Here is a 16243-nt window from a genome sequence, read left to right as displayed (position 1 = left end):
CCAACTGGAGGTGCTAAGGACCTGGGTCCCAATTCAAATCATTTAATTGAGCTCTCCACTAAAAGGTAAGAAGAGGATCCCCCATTCAAGCAGCATGAATGAGAACAGTGTTCTGCTGGCGTTTCTGCCTCCTTCTGGGGAGAGGCTGAAATGTGAACCATCAGGTAGGCTCATCTCCACCTCCACTGGGCCATAATGAACTCTGAAACACATACACAAAAAGGCCTCTTTCCTGACCTGCTCACTCTATATCCATTACGTTATTTAAGGCACAGACAAAAGCAAATTAAGTTGCTCATCTGGGTAATCAAGTTAAGTAACATTGCAGAAAGCCTTGACCACTACAGCCAGGAGCCTGATTCTCAGCTGTGGTTTCCTTGAACTGTATCCCCTAGAACTCACAAGTCTTTGGGGTCCCGAAGTTCCATTTGTATTAAAATTACTTTTCTATAAAGAGTTCTTCATTTCCATAGCCTAAAATAAGGTCAGGAGAAAATGAAGCCCCAGCTAGGTATTAAGAACCTGGAGGGTTAGCTAGGAGTTCAGGGCTGCCTCCTGTCGGAAGGTGAAGAGGGATGTGGAACAGGGACAGGCCTTGGGCCCACATTCATGGCTATCTGATCTTTGCCTTGGTGGGGGTGGAGTGCTGCAGGGGCAGAAAGACCTCAAAACTTCAAGTCCAGCAAATTACATCTACAGTGCTGAAATTCTAGTCTCGTCCAAAGAAAAGTGAGCAGAGCTTCTTCTAGAACTGGACAAACACAATTTTCATCTCTGGCTGTTGCTTTTGCATTATTTATACACATCGCTACTCACACGTTAAGAGGAGGCTGCCAGCATACATAGAAATTGCAAAGGGCAAGGAACCGAGCCTTTTAATGAACAACTCCGGACCTGGCTGAGGCTAATGCAGGAAGCTGATTCTGTAGGGCTGAGGTGCCCGTGGCAGACAGGGGAATCCCAAGACAGCTGGCTCACTCCAGCACAGCAGCTGAGGTAGGAAAAGGCAGGCCTGAATCTGTTGCATGAGCCCTGAAGACCCCTCCAGGAGAGACCAGAACTGAAATGGAGCTCAGCCTGGGAAGAGCAGCAATGGGTAGTGAGTGCCACAGACATCAGAGGCACAAGCCTACCAGTGCCCCTACTTGGGTCCTTATTCACCACCAGCACTGTTCATATTGTGACATTAGCACAGAATAGGCCTTCTTTAGACAGGCAACCCTGGATGCATTGCATCCTTCTTTTCTATATACTCACTCCTAGCAAAGTGCCCTGAGCGAGTGTAATGCGAGTACCATAATCAGAGAAGGCATTTTCTCACCATCCTTCTATATGGACAGAGGTTCAGAAAAAAATATGATGGGATTATCTAACAGGAACCCACACAATCACAAAAATCACTCTGTCCCTGCCTTCAGGAAGAGCCATGTTTTGGTCATCAGAAGCTCTGCTAGGCTTAGTCAGATGAGTGCCAGGAATTCTGTGAACTTGAGGTCAAGCTGCCAAGATTCAAAAGAAATGTTGATATTAAGTGTTTGCACAGATACCAGAGTGGGACAGCTAACAACTGCCAGCATGCAACTCCAGCCACAATGCAGAGAGGAAAACCAAATTTTCCATTCGTCCCATCTTATAAAACTTAGGCAGAAAAAAAAAAAAAAAAAAGGCTCTTACCTAGCTCTCCTCGAAGGTTAACAAGTTCTTGAGATAGGGTTTTGTGTTGTTTCAGTGCTTCCTCCCGCTGCAGAAAACACACATCAAGTTACTAATGTTTTCAAGAGGGTCCCTTTCAGTAAGGCACACATTTGTTATCACCAGGAAAATGAGACTCAGAACGGAGAAGCCAAGATATGAATCATTTAGGCTAACAGTTTGTGTTGTAAAAAAACACAGATGTCCCTTAGTTGTTAAGGAAATTCATGTTTCAAAAAATCTTTATTTTCTCAGGTCCCCATGAAACTTTCGTTTGAGGCACTTTAAAAATATTTACTTTGAGCCATGCTTCATTGCTGATTCGCAGAACCTTTCAGCAAATGCATACTTAAGTCTTAATGCATTCTCCTCCTCCAAGGGCAATAAAGCACTAATCAGTTTAAGATAAATATTTAATGTTCTAAACATATGCACTTATATGCACTTTGTCCTGTATTTGCAAATAAAAAAGTTTCATTATAAGGTCAATCCTTCTAAAAGGAAGATAGAAGTTTGTGGTTAAGCTACAGCGAAAAAGGACCCTTTAAAAAAAAAAGGCAAAATTAAACTAATTTTACCCCATTCCACATTATTTTTCTAAGGATTATTATATTTGGGATCAGCTATGATTGTAAGGAGACGTTAGAGAAACAAATCAAAGAAAATCAGGCAACTGTTTCAGTATCAGAAAAAACTATTTATCCTGCAAAAAAAGAACAATTTCCAAGTTACCACAACTCAAAGCAATCTCTCTCTCTCTCTCTCTCTCACACACACACACACACACACACACACACACACACACGTATAGCAGCAATAGATACAGTTTCTTAAAAGGTAGATTCCCTACCACCAGGGCATGACTGAGAAAAAAAGCAGGATTCAAAGCTCTCTGAAAATGCCCTTACTAGATCACCCAAGACGGAGCTCCCGCCGCATCTTGATCACACTATTGCAGAGATCATGAGACCCAAGTCTTTTGCGGGCAAAAGTTGCTTGTCATTCAAAGCATTCCCCCCCTAATTCCAGACAACCTCTGCCTCCGTCTCTGACATTCTTCCAGAAAAGCACTATAAGCAAATACTAATTACCCTTGTTGCTGCACATGGAGCATAGAGGCACATTTTGCTGCTGGAGCAGCCCATTTCCAGCTTCTGTCTCCAACTGCCCCCACCCCCCCGCACTGTCCAAGAAGTGCACAGGTGGCCACACCACCCACCGGTCGGTCTGCCTACATTCAAAGCTCTACCAGGAGGAGCGCCATTGGTCCTCGGGAACCTTCCTTCCCGTCCTGCAGGTTACCGTATGCCTCTCTCCTGGCAGAAGCTGATTCTGCAGCCTCTGCCTTTGGCACGAGCAGCCTGCGATTACTTAAAGCCACAGCCCTTCATTTATGAAAAACGAGAGCCAGACATTAGACTGATCGATGGCCACTTACTTAAATATCAGCTGGTACAGTGGAAAGAAAAACTGACCTCCTCTGCCTGGATGATGGAGTTATTTTTAGATTTGTGAGCCTTTTTAGTCTCCTCTTTAATTGAGGACGTTAGATTATCACACTTACTAGGGGAAAAGAAAAACTTGTTCTCCAAAACCTGTGGACGAGAGGAGCCTGTGAACTAGGTGAAGAGCAATCCAAGTGTGTGTTTTGTGACTTACAACTGAAAATGACATTAGGATGCAGCGCATGGTGTTTGCCACGAAATTTAATCGGGATGCTTTAGAACATGGTCCGCTGATGTTTATAAAGGTAAAGTGTGAAATGCTGATTTGAGAGTTGGGGATCAGATACCTTCTAAAGCTTTTATTTTGTGATGGTCTCTTACTAAAGACCTAAGGAGGTTAACAAACAGTCACCAACGCTGTCTTACGGATAATTAACAGTGATGAGATTTAAGGAATACTTCTTCATGAGTCCATTTTGCCATTCTTGGGATTCTAGATGCTTGATCTTTAAAGTGAAGTATTACGTGGTTCTGAAATTCCAAATCAGTGAGTCCAGGTTTTTAAAAATGAACAAGTCAGGAGTTTTCTAATGTAGAAATTAAACTGAGGAAAATCAAGCTGGATAAAATTGGAAGAAAAGCATAGAAAAATGCATACAATACATGTTTCTCCTGATCTCATAAACTTAGGGCTTAATTTTGTTTGCTTAGTAATCTAGGTCAAGTAAATATAAGCAAGTTTTGTCACTCAATGTCAAGAAAACTAAAAGACAGTATAATACCCATAAACAATCCTGCAACACATTAAGGAACTTGCTTAAAATTCCCTTCCCAACGAGAGTTAATTTGCTAGTAGAAGGCAAAGCTGCAAGAAGCTAAATTACTTTTCAAACTCCAGAAATGTGAAAAGTGAGGACTGGAAAATTAAGTTGGTATATCATTTCCAGGAGTAATTTTGTGAAAATGCTTACATCTTAGCCCAAGTACATACCATGTGATCTCTTGGCTTATTAAAGAGATTTCTGGGGACAAGGAATTTCAATCCACGTGAACATTTCCCCCCAGTTCTACTGCGCTCACCCTTCCTGTACTAAAGCCCAGAAGCCACTGATGTCTCTCTTCCAAGCTCTGTCAATCTGAGTGCATGGTGGCAGGAAAGCCAGGAGGTCATCTCTGTCTCTTGTCTAAATGGGTTGTTCCAAACTCAGTCACGTCTTCTAAGGTGTCATGAATCTATCACACTTTTTCTATTTTTTTTTTTCACACTTTTTCTATTACTGCTACCTCTACCTCGGTCCTGACCTCCACCAATTCATTCCTGCACTAGTGAAAGCAACCTTTCCCATGACCCTGCAGAGGGCTGCTAGATCAATGTCCCATATTCTTTGTACACATAAATGCCCTTCCTCACAAAGAGTATTCCATGGAGTACACGAAAAAGAAACTTTACCCTAGTTCCATGAACCTCAGTGTTCCGGTACCTGTTTAGACTCACATCCCTTCCTGTTTTGGTCAAGTCATGCTTGCCATGCGTGTCCTATCTCCACAATCTGGGATGCATGGTCTTTATCTGATCTGTTATATAAACTTTCAGGGAATACTCCATGTAAACCATAGTCACCATCTCCTTCCCCCCAAAGCCTAGAGAAGACATTTATCTTTCTGAATTGATTGGCAAGTTATTACTCTGTACCAATTAATCAAGGACCATTCCAAATGCTAGGGAAAACATGGAGGAAATTTAAAATCTGGTTCTCACCTTCAAGAAGCTTGGGATGGGGGTGCCTGGGTGGCTCAGTCAGTTAAGGGTCCTGAGATCCAGTACTCTGTTGGGCTCCCTGCTCAGTGAGGAGTCTACTTCTCCTTCTCCCCCTCTGCTAGTTCTCTGCCTTCCACATCAATAAATGAGTGTGTTTTTTTAATTTAAAAAAGAAGCTTGAGACCTAGATAGAACTAAAATGTCCATACTCAATTCTTCAGTCATCACTCAAGGCAGATGACCTCATCTGCGGGGAAGCAGTACAGAATAATGGAAAACCAAGGTTTTTATATATGATCCTATCTGAAATGCCACCTGCAGTGCCCACACCATAGTAAGTGTCAGCTTCTGCCTCTCTTTGGGAGCTTGCCCTTTAAGATACCTATCCTTCAGTTGTAGATGATAAAAACACATTTTGTCACTTAGGTACTGATTGCCTGTTTCTTTTTATTCAGCTGCTCCTATATCAGTGTTTATGCCTTAGATAATAAACTCTTTATAGTCTAGATAATAATTTTTTTTAATCCTCTTTGTATTTTAACCTACAGAATTCCACACAACGTGAAAAAAGAGGGAGGTGGGAATCTGGATAGAAATATGCTTTCGTACGCATGCATTAAATATATTAAGTGCTCCAAGGAAAAAATGGATTCACCATAATTTAATTAGGAGGCCCTGGGACACAGGCACTTAATCTCTGGCTGCTGTCCCATCAGTGGGCCTGAATTTGTTGGCTATTGAAAAGCATCAACAGCACAGGGGATTTTGCAGAAAAGAGTCACGTCAGATGGCTCAGATGTGTGCTATCTCTGACCTCTTCTTCCTGCCACTCACACAATGAATCATATCCACTCTTTTGTTGTTGTTGTTCTGAGATATTTTTACTTATAGTAAACAGTGTCACTCCAAATTCACCTTATTTGGCTGCTACTTTACGTTGGATTTCACTTTGGCTGTTTGTACAGAACACTGCACAACTATGCAAGGATAAACCAAGAATGGGAACAAATTAAAACTAGCAATAGTGAGTCCTCTGGGAGACAGAAAGCATGGTATTAGTTTCCAGATTGATGAGATACTTATCAGAACTTCTACGTAATGGGAATCCCTGGACAGTTCAGTGGTTTAGTGCCTGCCTTCGGCCAAGGGCGTGATCCTGGAGTCCCGGGATCAAGTCCTGCATTGGGCTCCCTGCATGGGGCCTGCTTCTCCCTCTGCCTGTGTCTCTGCCTCTCTCTCTCTGTCTCTCATGAATAATAAATAAAATCTTTAAAAAAGAACTTCTACGTAATGAATTATGTCTGCCACAAAAGTGGAAAGTTATAGTTGTTAAACAGACTTGCAACAAAAAGATAAGTCTTGGTTCTAGGATTCCCTATAATCAATCATCTTTACCCATACCTCTAATGCTCTAAAACCATTTAGAAAAACAATAAGATATATATGTATATATAGATCAGTCTACATCTACAATCTACATCTCCTTGTCTATACATCAATCAATCACTTCTATAATGGGTATGAGAGAATCGAAGGGTTAAGAGGAAAATTGTTCTGCAGAATTACTTAACTTTTCCCCTGGTTATGTCTTTCCTTTCTAACTGTTTTATAATAGTGCCCTGTACATATTAGGCAATCAGTAAATATTTGTCGATTGGTTATAAAGAGCAAAGAACATTTACATAAAGACTTTCCATGTTCATCTCACATCTGGCAGTTCACCCTGTCCATTCATTTGTTCATGCAGGCATACACTGCACATCTGTTATGTAGAAAGCCCTACCATAGATGCTGGGGTGGTTTCCTAAGAAAGAACTAGACACAGATCCTGCTCTCAGTGAGCTTCTGGTCTTAAGCAAAATGAGTACAGATGGCTATCTGTAATATATAATAGAGAGCGACAGAGAAATACAAGTGCTCCTAGCAACCAGAAGGTGAACAGAATAGAGAAATAGAAGGGCCAGGAAATAGGGAGGTTTTTTGTTTTATTTTGTTTTGAAGACTTGTTTTAGAGAGAGAATAAGAGACAGACTGTGAGAGAGTGTGCACGTGCATTCATGTGTGCAAGTGAGGGGAGGGGCAGAGGGAGAGAATCTTCAAGCAGACTCTGCTAAGCCTGGAGCCAGATGCATCCATGGCTGTGAGATCAAAACTGAGCTGAAACCAAGAGCCAGACGCTCAACCAAGTAAGGTACCCAGGTACCCCTAAAAGAGAGTTTTTGATTTTAAGAAATGGAGTGGAGTTACAATTATATGGGCATTAAAACCTAAATCAGATGCAAGATGAAATTCACATACAGTTGAAGTCTCCCAGAAACTCATTAAGAGTTTGCCCTGTTGTGGACTGACAAGACATCTCTCAGTATGTCCAACCAAGCGAGGTTTTTCTTCTAGTGTTTGATCTACTCCTTCTCTAACTGAGCATCTGATAAAGTGTTTGGTTTGTATTTGGGGGCCAGGTTGTGTGGGGGGAAAAAGTATTATGAAACACTGGGATTACATGGATTGTGGAAGGTTCATGCCATGTGAGGGATTTAGGAACCAAAGGAAGAGCAGACACCTTTCATCTCACAGTCACTTCTGGGCCTTTCCTCACTGAGAGGCCTTTCCTTGCCTGATCTATTTAATTTGCATTTTCTACTTGTTTGTATAAGAAATTGTATGTAAATTAAACATAGGTAGTGATGCGATGCCACTGAATATGTAGGTATTAGGGAGAAGGGCAATAGCACAGCAATGGAATATGAACAAAGGATAAAAACATCGAGGAAGTAGGACACCTGGCTGGCTCAGCCATTGAGCATCTGTCTTCAGCTCAGGATGTGATACTGGGATCGAGTCTCACATCAGGCTCCTTGCAGGGAGTCAGCTTCTCCCCCTCTGCCTATGTCTCTGCCTCTCTGTGTGTCTCTCATGAATAAATAAATAAAATCTTTTTTTTAAAAATGAAAATGTACAGGAAGTTCATAGGCAATTTTGAGTTTCTTGTATCCTAGACCCAAGTTCAAGTACTGGTCTTCCTCTAACCAGCTGTCTGCTGATAGTCAAGTTACTTAACAGCTCTACATCTCCATTTTCTTCCTAGTAAATTCCAACTTATGTTTTTGGACAAGACTTAATAAGAATGTCTATGATGTAGTAAATAAATATCCTAAGGAAGGCACATGATGAGATGAGCACTGGGTGTTATACTGGCAAATTTAATTTAAATAAAATACATTTAAAAACAAAACAAAACACAAAAATAAAAGTACCAATAGCCTCCCACACCCCCTAAAAAAACTTAGTAAATATTCAATAATATTAGATTCCTCTTGCTTCTCCTCTACCTCACTAATCATACTGCAGGAGCAGACAGGCAGTGAGGTGAGGCTAACAAGGGCAGCTTGTGCCAAATTAGAAACTTACATTCCAAGTTATACCCCAGAGTCATCCAGAGGAAATCTAATGTGAGCCATGTATATAACCTTAATTTCCACTAGCTACATTTCTTAAAAGTTTAAAAGATTAAATTTTAATATATTTTATTTAACCCAGAATATCCAACATATCACCATTTCAACATATAATCAACAGAAAAGTTATTCACAAGGAATCTTACATCACCTCTTATCTACAGTCTTTGAAATCTATGTGTATTTTAACGCCTATCTGCATATCTTAATTCAGCCTCATTGCACTTCAAGTGCTTGGTAGCTTCATAAAGCTAGTAGCTTCCATATTGGACAGGTCAGCTGTAGACAATGGAGAACCACTGAAGGTTTTAATCAGTAGAGTGGAATGCTTTGGAAAGATAAATCTGTTAGCAGTGGTTGGGGTAGATTATAGTGAAAAGAATGCAGGTCTAAAGACTAAGAAGTTATCATAATCTAGTGGACAGTTATCCAGAGTCTGAACAAGGCTGGCATCAGTATGAATGGAAAAGAGGGGATGAAGGAGAGCCACACTGTGGGAATGAGGGCTCACAGCACTTGGTGACTCATCTCATGTGAGAGGGAAAGGAGAGAAAGGGGTTGAACATGGGATTGTTCCAATTTTAGTATATGTGCTGCCGAAGCGAGCATTGAACATGGGATTGATTGGGCTAGATATAGTAAAACAAAGTAATTGGTTTATTAGAAAATAGACAAATTATTTCCTACATTTGATATTACATGGCTTCCAATTTAGCTTACTTGGTTATATAAACCAGCTTTCCAATTCCTTCCTTACATATTAAAGAGAAACAGAAAGACTATATACTACTGTAATTTAAAAACTAGGTAAATGTTTACAACTCCTTCTCAAAAAAATATTTTTGGACAAAGCTGTAAAATGTTCATCAAATATTGATCTTACTATTAGCTTGGTAACTTGCAAAGGCACAGAGCAAGTGCCTGGCTCTCCTGCCCCAGACCAGCAACCATATCATAGTAGCCTCTGCAGGAAATGAACATAGATTTGTTGAACTGAACTACAGAACAAGCAAATTGGACAGTTTTCTTCTTGAGATGTTATGTAATATGCCTCTTTTTAAACTGTGATTGAAAAATATCAAAAGAGGGGAGGGAGCCTTGGTAGCTCAGTCGGTTAAGCGTGTGACTCTTGATTTTGGCTCAGGTACAATCTTAGGGTTATGAGATCAAGCCCTGGGTTGGGCTCTAAGCTCAGCAGGGAGTCTGCTTGAGGTTCTTTCCCTCTGCCCCTTCCCCAGCTCAAGTGCACACACTCTCTAATATGCTGAGTGAAATAAGTCAATCGGAAAAGGACAAACATTATATGGTCTCATTCATTTGGGGAATATAAATAATAGTGAAAGGGAATAGAGGGGAAGGGAGAAGAAATGGGTAGGAAATATCAGAAAGGGAGACAGAACATGAGAGACTCCTAACTCTGGGAAATGAACTAGGGGTGGTGGAAGGGGAGGAGGGTGGGGGGTGGGGGTGACTGGGTGGCAGGCACTTAGGGGGGCACTTGATGGGATGAGCACTGGGTGTTATTCTGTATGTTGGCAAATTGAACACCAATAAAAAATAAATTTATTATTAAAAAATAAATAAATAAAATCTAAAGAGCTTAAGTACAATCTCATCCCAGTGGGTTTTTTTTTTCCTTAGATATTTGTAGTTTTTGTTGCTAGGCCAGTAGCATATGTTCACAGAAACTTGGTTTTCTCAATGAATTTTAAGCAGTCTCTGAACTAATATCCTTGTAGAATGTTATAGAAGAATAAGTAAGCAAAGAAAACCTGTTTTGCATTTTTTGTACCAGAAACTAGTTTAGAATTAGATGGAAATTCTGAAGGGTCCCCAGACCCATAATGGGGATTACTTCAGAAGTGTTCTTTGACCCACAAATAAAATAAATCTCGTTTTTCAAAGCATTAAATTAAAGGTGATATGGAAAGCTACATACAGTTAGACAACTGTAAAATAATGCCAATATAGGCTGGAGATGTACGTAACAATTACCTTATGTCATTGTTGGTCTAAATGATTCTGGAAAAGAAAAAATAGGGAGAAATGTTTCGATCCCAAATTTCTAGAGAATGACTCAGGTATCAAGTGAGTTGACAAAGCATAATTGCAAGAATTATATCTGGTCTTATCATTCATTAACTGAACAGTACTCACAAGAGCATGAACACTGGCCCCCCCTCCTACACCCCTCAACTCAATCAGAAAAACTGTTTAGAGGGTAGACATCCTTACCTCAGAGAGTAGGTGCTGAATCACAACTGTTAATGCTTCAAACTTGATATTGCCACAGGAAAGAAGCTGCTTGAGATGCAGGATAAATCCACTTTGGTTTTCACATTTTGTTTTATACTGGGCCAACTCAAGTGTTTTTTCAGAGGATAGCACATCTGGAGATGTCTGTGTCTGGATACACAAACTTCTGGGATTCTTTTGCCTGCCCTTTTCAACTGTAAAGGGAATAAGTATACATAGGAAAATATGTGATTTTAATTTTTATAATCACTACCATCTGGGTTCAAAAACAACTAGATAAACCACAGAAATACATTTAAGCTATGTTTACGTAAGGAAAGCATATGGATCAGAACAGGAATTAATCAACTATCTAGATGTTTGGAACTTATAAACACAGACAATGTCTTTAGCTCCGACTTTAAAAGATTTACGTGGGGCAGAGAATTAGGTATATGAAACAATTAGATTTAGCAATCCAAAAACATGAAAATTATGTGCAAAATAATATTCATATCATAATTTCTAATTTTCTAGGTAAACTGGTATAGTACCCTGTGACAATTTCCCTGACTATATTCTGATCACATATGCTGAAAGAAAAACACAAGTGATTGGCCTTTCAATGCCTCTCCCTCTTCCTACACATTTTCTACATCTTCCCATCTTTTCCTGCTGATGGCCAGGTTATTACAAAGATTTATATTGCTGATGAGTCATTTCCTAATCTCTAGTAAATCATTACATATATTGAAAAATCTACTCACATTTTTCCCCTTAAGTGCTAAAAGCACTTATACTCTTGACTATACTTTTCCGTTTTCTATGAAACACAACGTTTACTGTTTTTCCCTTCTCCAAGTAGTAGTAAGGGCCTATGTATTTTTTTTAAGCTCATAATAATACTCCAAATCCAACTAAGATGTTGTGCTGATTATTCATTTTCTATGCCCCAGTGTCCTGGGAATTAGTCTCCTTTAAATGAACAACTGTTCAGTGTTGGAACTATTCCAAATGTCCCAGTCACTTTAAATATCAAACAATTTTTTAACGGAACACACAAAACAAGCTCCTTAGCTTCTTGAAATAATAAGTAGGCCAAGTAATCAAAACAAAACTAAATCTGAATAAAAGATACAAGAAGCTGAGAGAGAAAAAAAATGTTCCCTTGTTCTCAGAGGCATTCCCTACAATATTCACATTCTGTGGTAGCAAACCTAAGAACATTTTATAGACAGGAATTATTTTCTATAATTCTTCAGAGGGCAGCCGCAGTGGCTTAGCGGTTTAGTGCCTGCCCTCAGCCCAGGGCGTGATCCTGGAGACCCGGGATTGAGTCCCACCATCAGGCTCCCTACATGGAGCCTGCTTTTCCCTCTCCCTGTGTCTCTGCCTCTCTCACTCTCTGTCTCTGTCTCTCATGAATAAATAAAATCTTTAAAAAAAAAAGAAATCTATCAGATTTCTTTAAAAAACATTCTTCAGAGGAGGAAAGCTACAGTAATTTCTTGAAGGAAAATAAACAATCCTCAGTATTTATGCTCCAAGAACCAGTGACAAAATATACTCAATATATTCTTTTTAAAATAGGAGATGGGGGGAGGCTCTCATTTTCTATGGTACTTTCTATGGTTAAAGAATTCGTATTTGTGTTAATACTTGATAACTCATGATTCTAAGATGACTAAAATATCTATTGTGTTTTAAAAATACTTAAAGAGAAGAGGAAAGTATTTGCCTATTAGTCTTTCTCAGTAATCATTAACGGCTGTTTAGCACTAACCACCACTTCCAAAGCAGATGAAGAAAAGTGACCTAGTTCATAGTCATAATATTAAAATCCTGAAGGGAGAACTTTATAAAGTCCCATATTAATGAACTAATTAATGAAAAATAATCTAAATATTTTACAGTTTGTCAAAGTACTTGAAATTAGTAATCCTTTATTTAAATCATTTCCTAAAATGTTCTTAGGTGTTCTATTTCTCATGTAACATATAATAATTACATAGTGTTTTATTGCTCATTGAGTGTTCTCACTTTTCCTCTCTTTCATCCACTCAGTAACTCTCCACAGGGAAAGCAAGGTTCCAGGATGGGAAGGGTGTTGTCCATGCACGGATGCCCTCCATAGGACAGGTTCAAAGTCAGAAGCTAGGCTTCCTCCCATTCTCTACTGTTCCCACCCACCTTGGAAAGTGGAGATAGGGTGGAGATGTCCTATAATACCAAAAATAGGGGCACCTGGGTGGCTCAGTGGTTGAGAGTCTGCCTTTGGCTTAGGTCATGATCCAGGGGTCCTGGGATCAAGTCCTACATCAGGCTTCCCACAGAGATCCTGCTTCTCCCTCTGCCTATGTCTCTGCCTCTCTCTATGTCTCTCATGAATAAATAAAAGTCTTTAAAAACTAATTTAAAAAATAAAACTAGGGGATCCCTGGGTGGAGCAGCGGTTTGGCACCTGCCTTTGGCCCAGGGCGCAATCCTGGAGACCCGGGATCGAATCCCACATCGGGCTCCCGGTGTATGGAGCCTGCTTCTCCCTCTGCCTGTGTCTCTGCCTCTCTCTCTCTCTCTCTGTGACTATCATAAATAAATAAATAAATAAATAAATAAATAAATAAATAAATAAATAGAAATTTAAAAAAAAACTAAAAATAACTATTTATGCTATAATTGTAACAAAATGTCATTTTAGTATATCAAGCCTGTTATTTGGATACTCTTCAATAAACCTACATATAAACATCTGTTTTTTATTACAGTTTTACATAATTGTATACAAACAGCAAAAAATAGCCTTTAACTCTTTGGTAATCTAGAATTTCCCGTAACCTATTGATATAAATGCATTCTTCTAATATCATTGCTATGTCCTACCAATATTTACTGAAATATTCTTTAATTTATTGATAGATTGCTTTATCATTTCTTGAATCCCTTAACAATGTTTGATTCTCTTTCTAGAATTTCTATGCTAATTATTTTTTTAATTTAACACATCAGAGTTTGAAAAATGTTAGGTTATAATTATTTATAAAATTTGAGATGTAAATATTTTATATTAACATTTTTGAAGAAAACATTCTTTAAAATTCTTGCCTACTGAGACTTCCAGATGAATTTCACTGGTCATGTTCTAGTAAGTTATTTCATAGGGAGATACATTTAAATTAGTTTATTGAACATTCTTTTTCCACCTTCAGGTTCAAAATACAGGTACTCCTTTTGTAACACCAGATTTTATATCTTCCTTCAAATTTCTTATGCCAAAGTTAGGCAAGAGCTACATATCATGTTTGTTTTTTTCGTAAACTAAGTTTCTTTCACTGTATGTTCTTATGATTTACTTAAAGTATTTGCTAGTAATATTGTTTGGATAAATCACTTGATATTGTTTATCTTTTTTTCTTATTAAACACTTAATTCCATTTCTAATATTATTTTAAAAAGAGAACGATAGCTTTATTTTTCTCTGGTTTAAGATTAGCTATGTTTCTCAATGTACATAAAGTATATTTTAAAATAATACATCTGTATCATGCCAAGAATCTGTCCACACTGTTTTTGAGGTGTTTAAAAAACGTAAGTTGGATTTGTCGCCTGTATACCGGGCCTCTGAAACCATTATGGTTTTTACTAGCTTGTTTAATTTGATCAATTTTGTTAAGGTTTTTTTTTTTTTTTCTTAAGATTATATTTATTTATTCATGAGAGATACAGAGAGAGACAGAGACACAGGCAGAGGGAGAAGCAGGCTCCATGCCGGAAGCCCGATATGGGACTCGATCCTGGGACTCCAGGATCACGCCCTGGACCAAAGGCGGGTGCTAAACCGCTGAGCCACCCAGGGATCCCCCATTAAAGGTTTTCTTAAGCCATAGTGGCTTCAAATTCCTAAGACATATTCTTTCCTTTTTTAAATTAATTGCCCCCCTTTTACCATCTGAAATATAATTTCTCCCCATTTTTTGAGGTATAAATGACATTTAACATTATATTAGTTTCAGATGCGCAATGTAATGATTCACTATATATTGGGAAATGATGATGCTAATAGTCTAGTTAACATTTTACCAGACACAGTTACAACTTTTTTTTCTTATGAGAACTTTAAATATCTACTCTCTTAACAAGTTTCAAATATACAATAGAATATTATCAACTCTAGTCCCATGCTGGATATTACATACTCACGGCCTGTTTATTTGAAAACTGAAAGTTTGCACCTTTTGACCTTATTCACCTATTTCACAACCCCACCCTACTCTCCAAGACAAACTCTTAATTTTTTCCAATATGTCAGTGGAACAGGATCAACCATTCCCTAGTTTGCTGCTGAGAATTCAGATGGCTTAAGTCCATGAGTGAGACTGGCAACTATACATTTCCTTTATTATTTTGTTTGCTTTAGCTTCTCATAACAAAGTGGCATCTGTGCTTATAAAAGTCCTATTCTCCAATATTTTGGAACTGTGAACTGTTTCAAGGGCACATAAACTCTGTGGAAGGGTAGAAAATTCTCTAGGACCCAACAATGTATTAGGAATGCTAAGATCACTCTAGAATGAACGTGAGTAGTTTTTGTTAAGGTACAGCCTGGAATACATCAATTGCCCAAGTCTGACTACACCCAGTCACACACATCTCTTGGTGCTTAGCTGTTTTTCATTTGTGCTTTGCCTGGTTCCGGCTTCACCTGCAGCTCTGGTGCTAAGGTGTTAACTCTAAGGATAGGAGGGGGGAGCGATGACACCTGTGCTTCAATAAAAGCCAGCTGTCCACATGATAGCCACCTTTTCTTTCAGGCTTTCTTCATGGTTAGGGAACTGGCATTTTGAGAGTCAGGGAGCCCCTAGTATCAGCATCAGCTCTTACCTATGCAGTCATGAAGACCTCAGACGCAACCCCTCGAATGCAACACTAGTCTGCCTCTGGTAGTAATGAAATAGTCAGACCTGAGCATCATGAGGCCATTTTCAACACTACCCACCAAGAACTGCATTCAAACATTTAAAACACTTCTGATCATGTTGGTCTGCATAACTTTATACACTCATAAGAACTTAAAAGCTTTGTGATAAGCCTTCTCTACTACATTCTAACATCAACTGTTGACTTCATAGCTGGTCAGCAAGAACTTATCTTATTGTGAATCCTACACAGGAGTGCAATGACATAACTGAAGGATTGACGTTGCAAACTTGTTTGCAAAGACAAGATCAAGAAACAAGCCAACTGTCCATAAGTAGAGGACTGGCTAAACAAATTTATGGTACATTTATATAGTGAAATATCACAACTGTAATGAAGAACTAGGACAGACTCTGCAGTAAATGAGAAAACAGTAAAGAGCAAAGTAGATAATATGCTCTGTTGTGTAAAGACAATGAAAATGTAAGAGTACCTTTTCTATTCTGCTTATAAATTCCTAACAAAATTATTACATAATACACATACAAGTACTGACAATGTTTACCTTTTCAGAAAAGAGAATAGGAACCAGACAGATACAAGGTGTTCTAGTATATTTTTTTTATACTCTTTAATCATTGGGTAAACCTATCACCTTTTCAAAAGTAAGAAGTATTTTTTAAAGGTGGTTAAACTGAATTCTGAGCCCTTTAATCATCAACACTTAGCCATAAAAAAACATA

At 38.8% G+C, this 16243-nt stretch overlaps 1 protein-coding gene across 5 annotated transcripts in view; it reads right to left on the bottom strand.

Annotated features, from left to right (window-relative positions):
• MTUS1 (microtubule associated scaffold protein 1) overlaps positions 1 to 16243 on the bottom strand; it is a 168044-nt gene that overhangs the window by 27579 nt on the left and 124222 nt on the right. For 4 of the 5 annotated variants that reach the window (XM_041753070.1, XM_041753067.1, XM_041753068.1 and 1 more), the window contains 2 exons: positions 10587 to 10801; positions 1675 to 1741 (listed from right to left, as the gene is read on the bottom strand). In XM_041753070.1, the coding sequence (XP_041609004.1) occupies positions 1675 to 1741; positions 10587 to 10801 (282 nt within the window). Of the gene's footprint in view, positions 1 to 1674; positions 1742 to 2783; positions 2917 to 10586; positions 10802 to 16243 lie in introns of those variants that run through there. The other variant, XM_041753072.1, reaches the window with a different exon arrangement.

The sequence above is a fragment of the Vulpes lagopus genome, chromosome 4, assembly GCF_018345385.1.
Source record: "Vulpes lagopus strain Blue_001 chromosome 4, ASM1834538v1, whole genome shotgun sequence".
Classification (NCBI taxonomy): Eukaryota; Metazoa; Chordata; class Mammalia; order Carnivora; family Canidae; genus Vulpes; species Vulpes lagopus.
The sequence above is the reverse complement of the archived record's forward strand: the minus strand, read 5'-3'. Positions and strand labels throughout refer to the sequence as shown.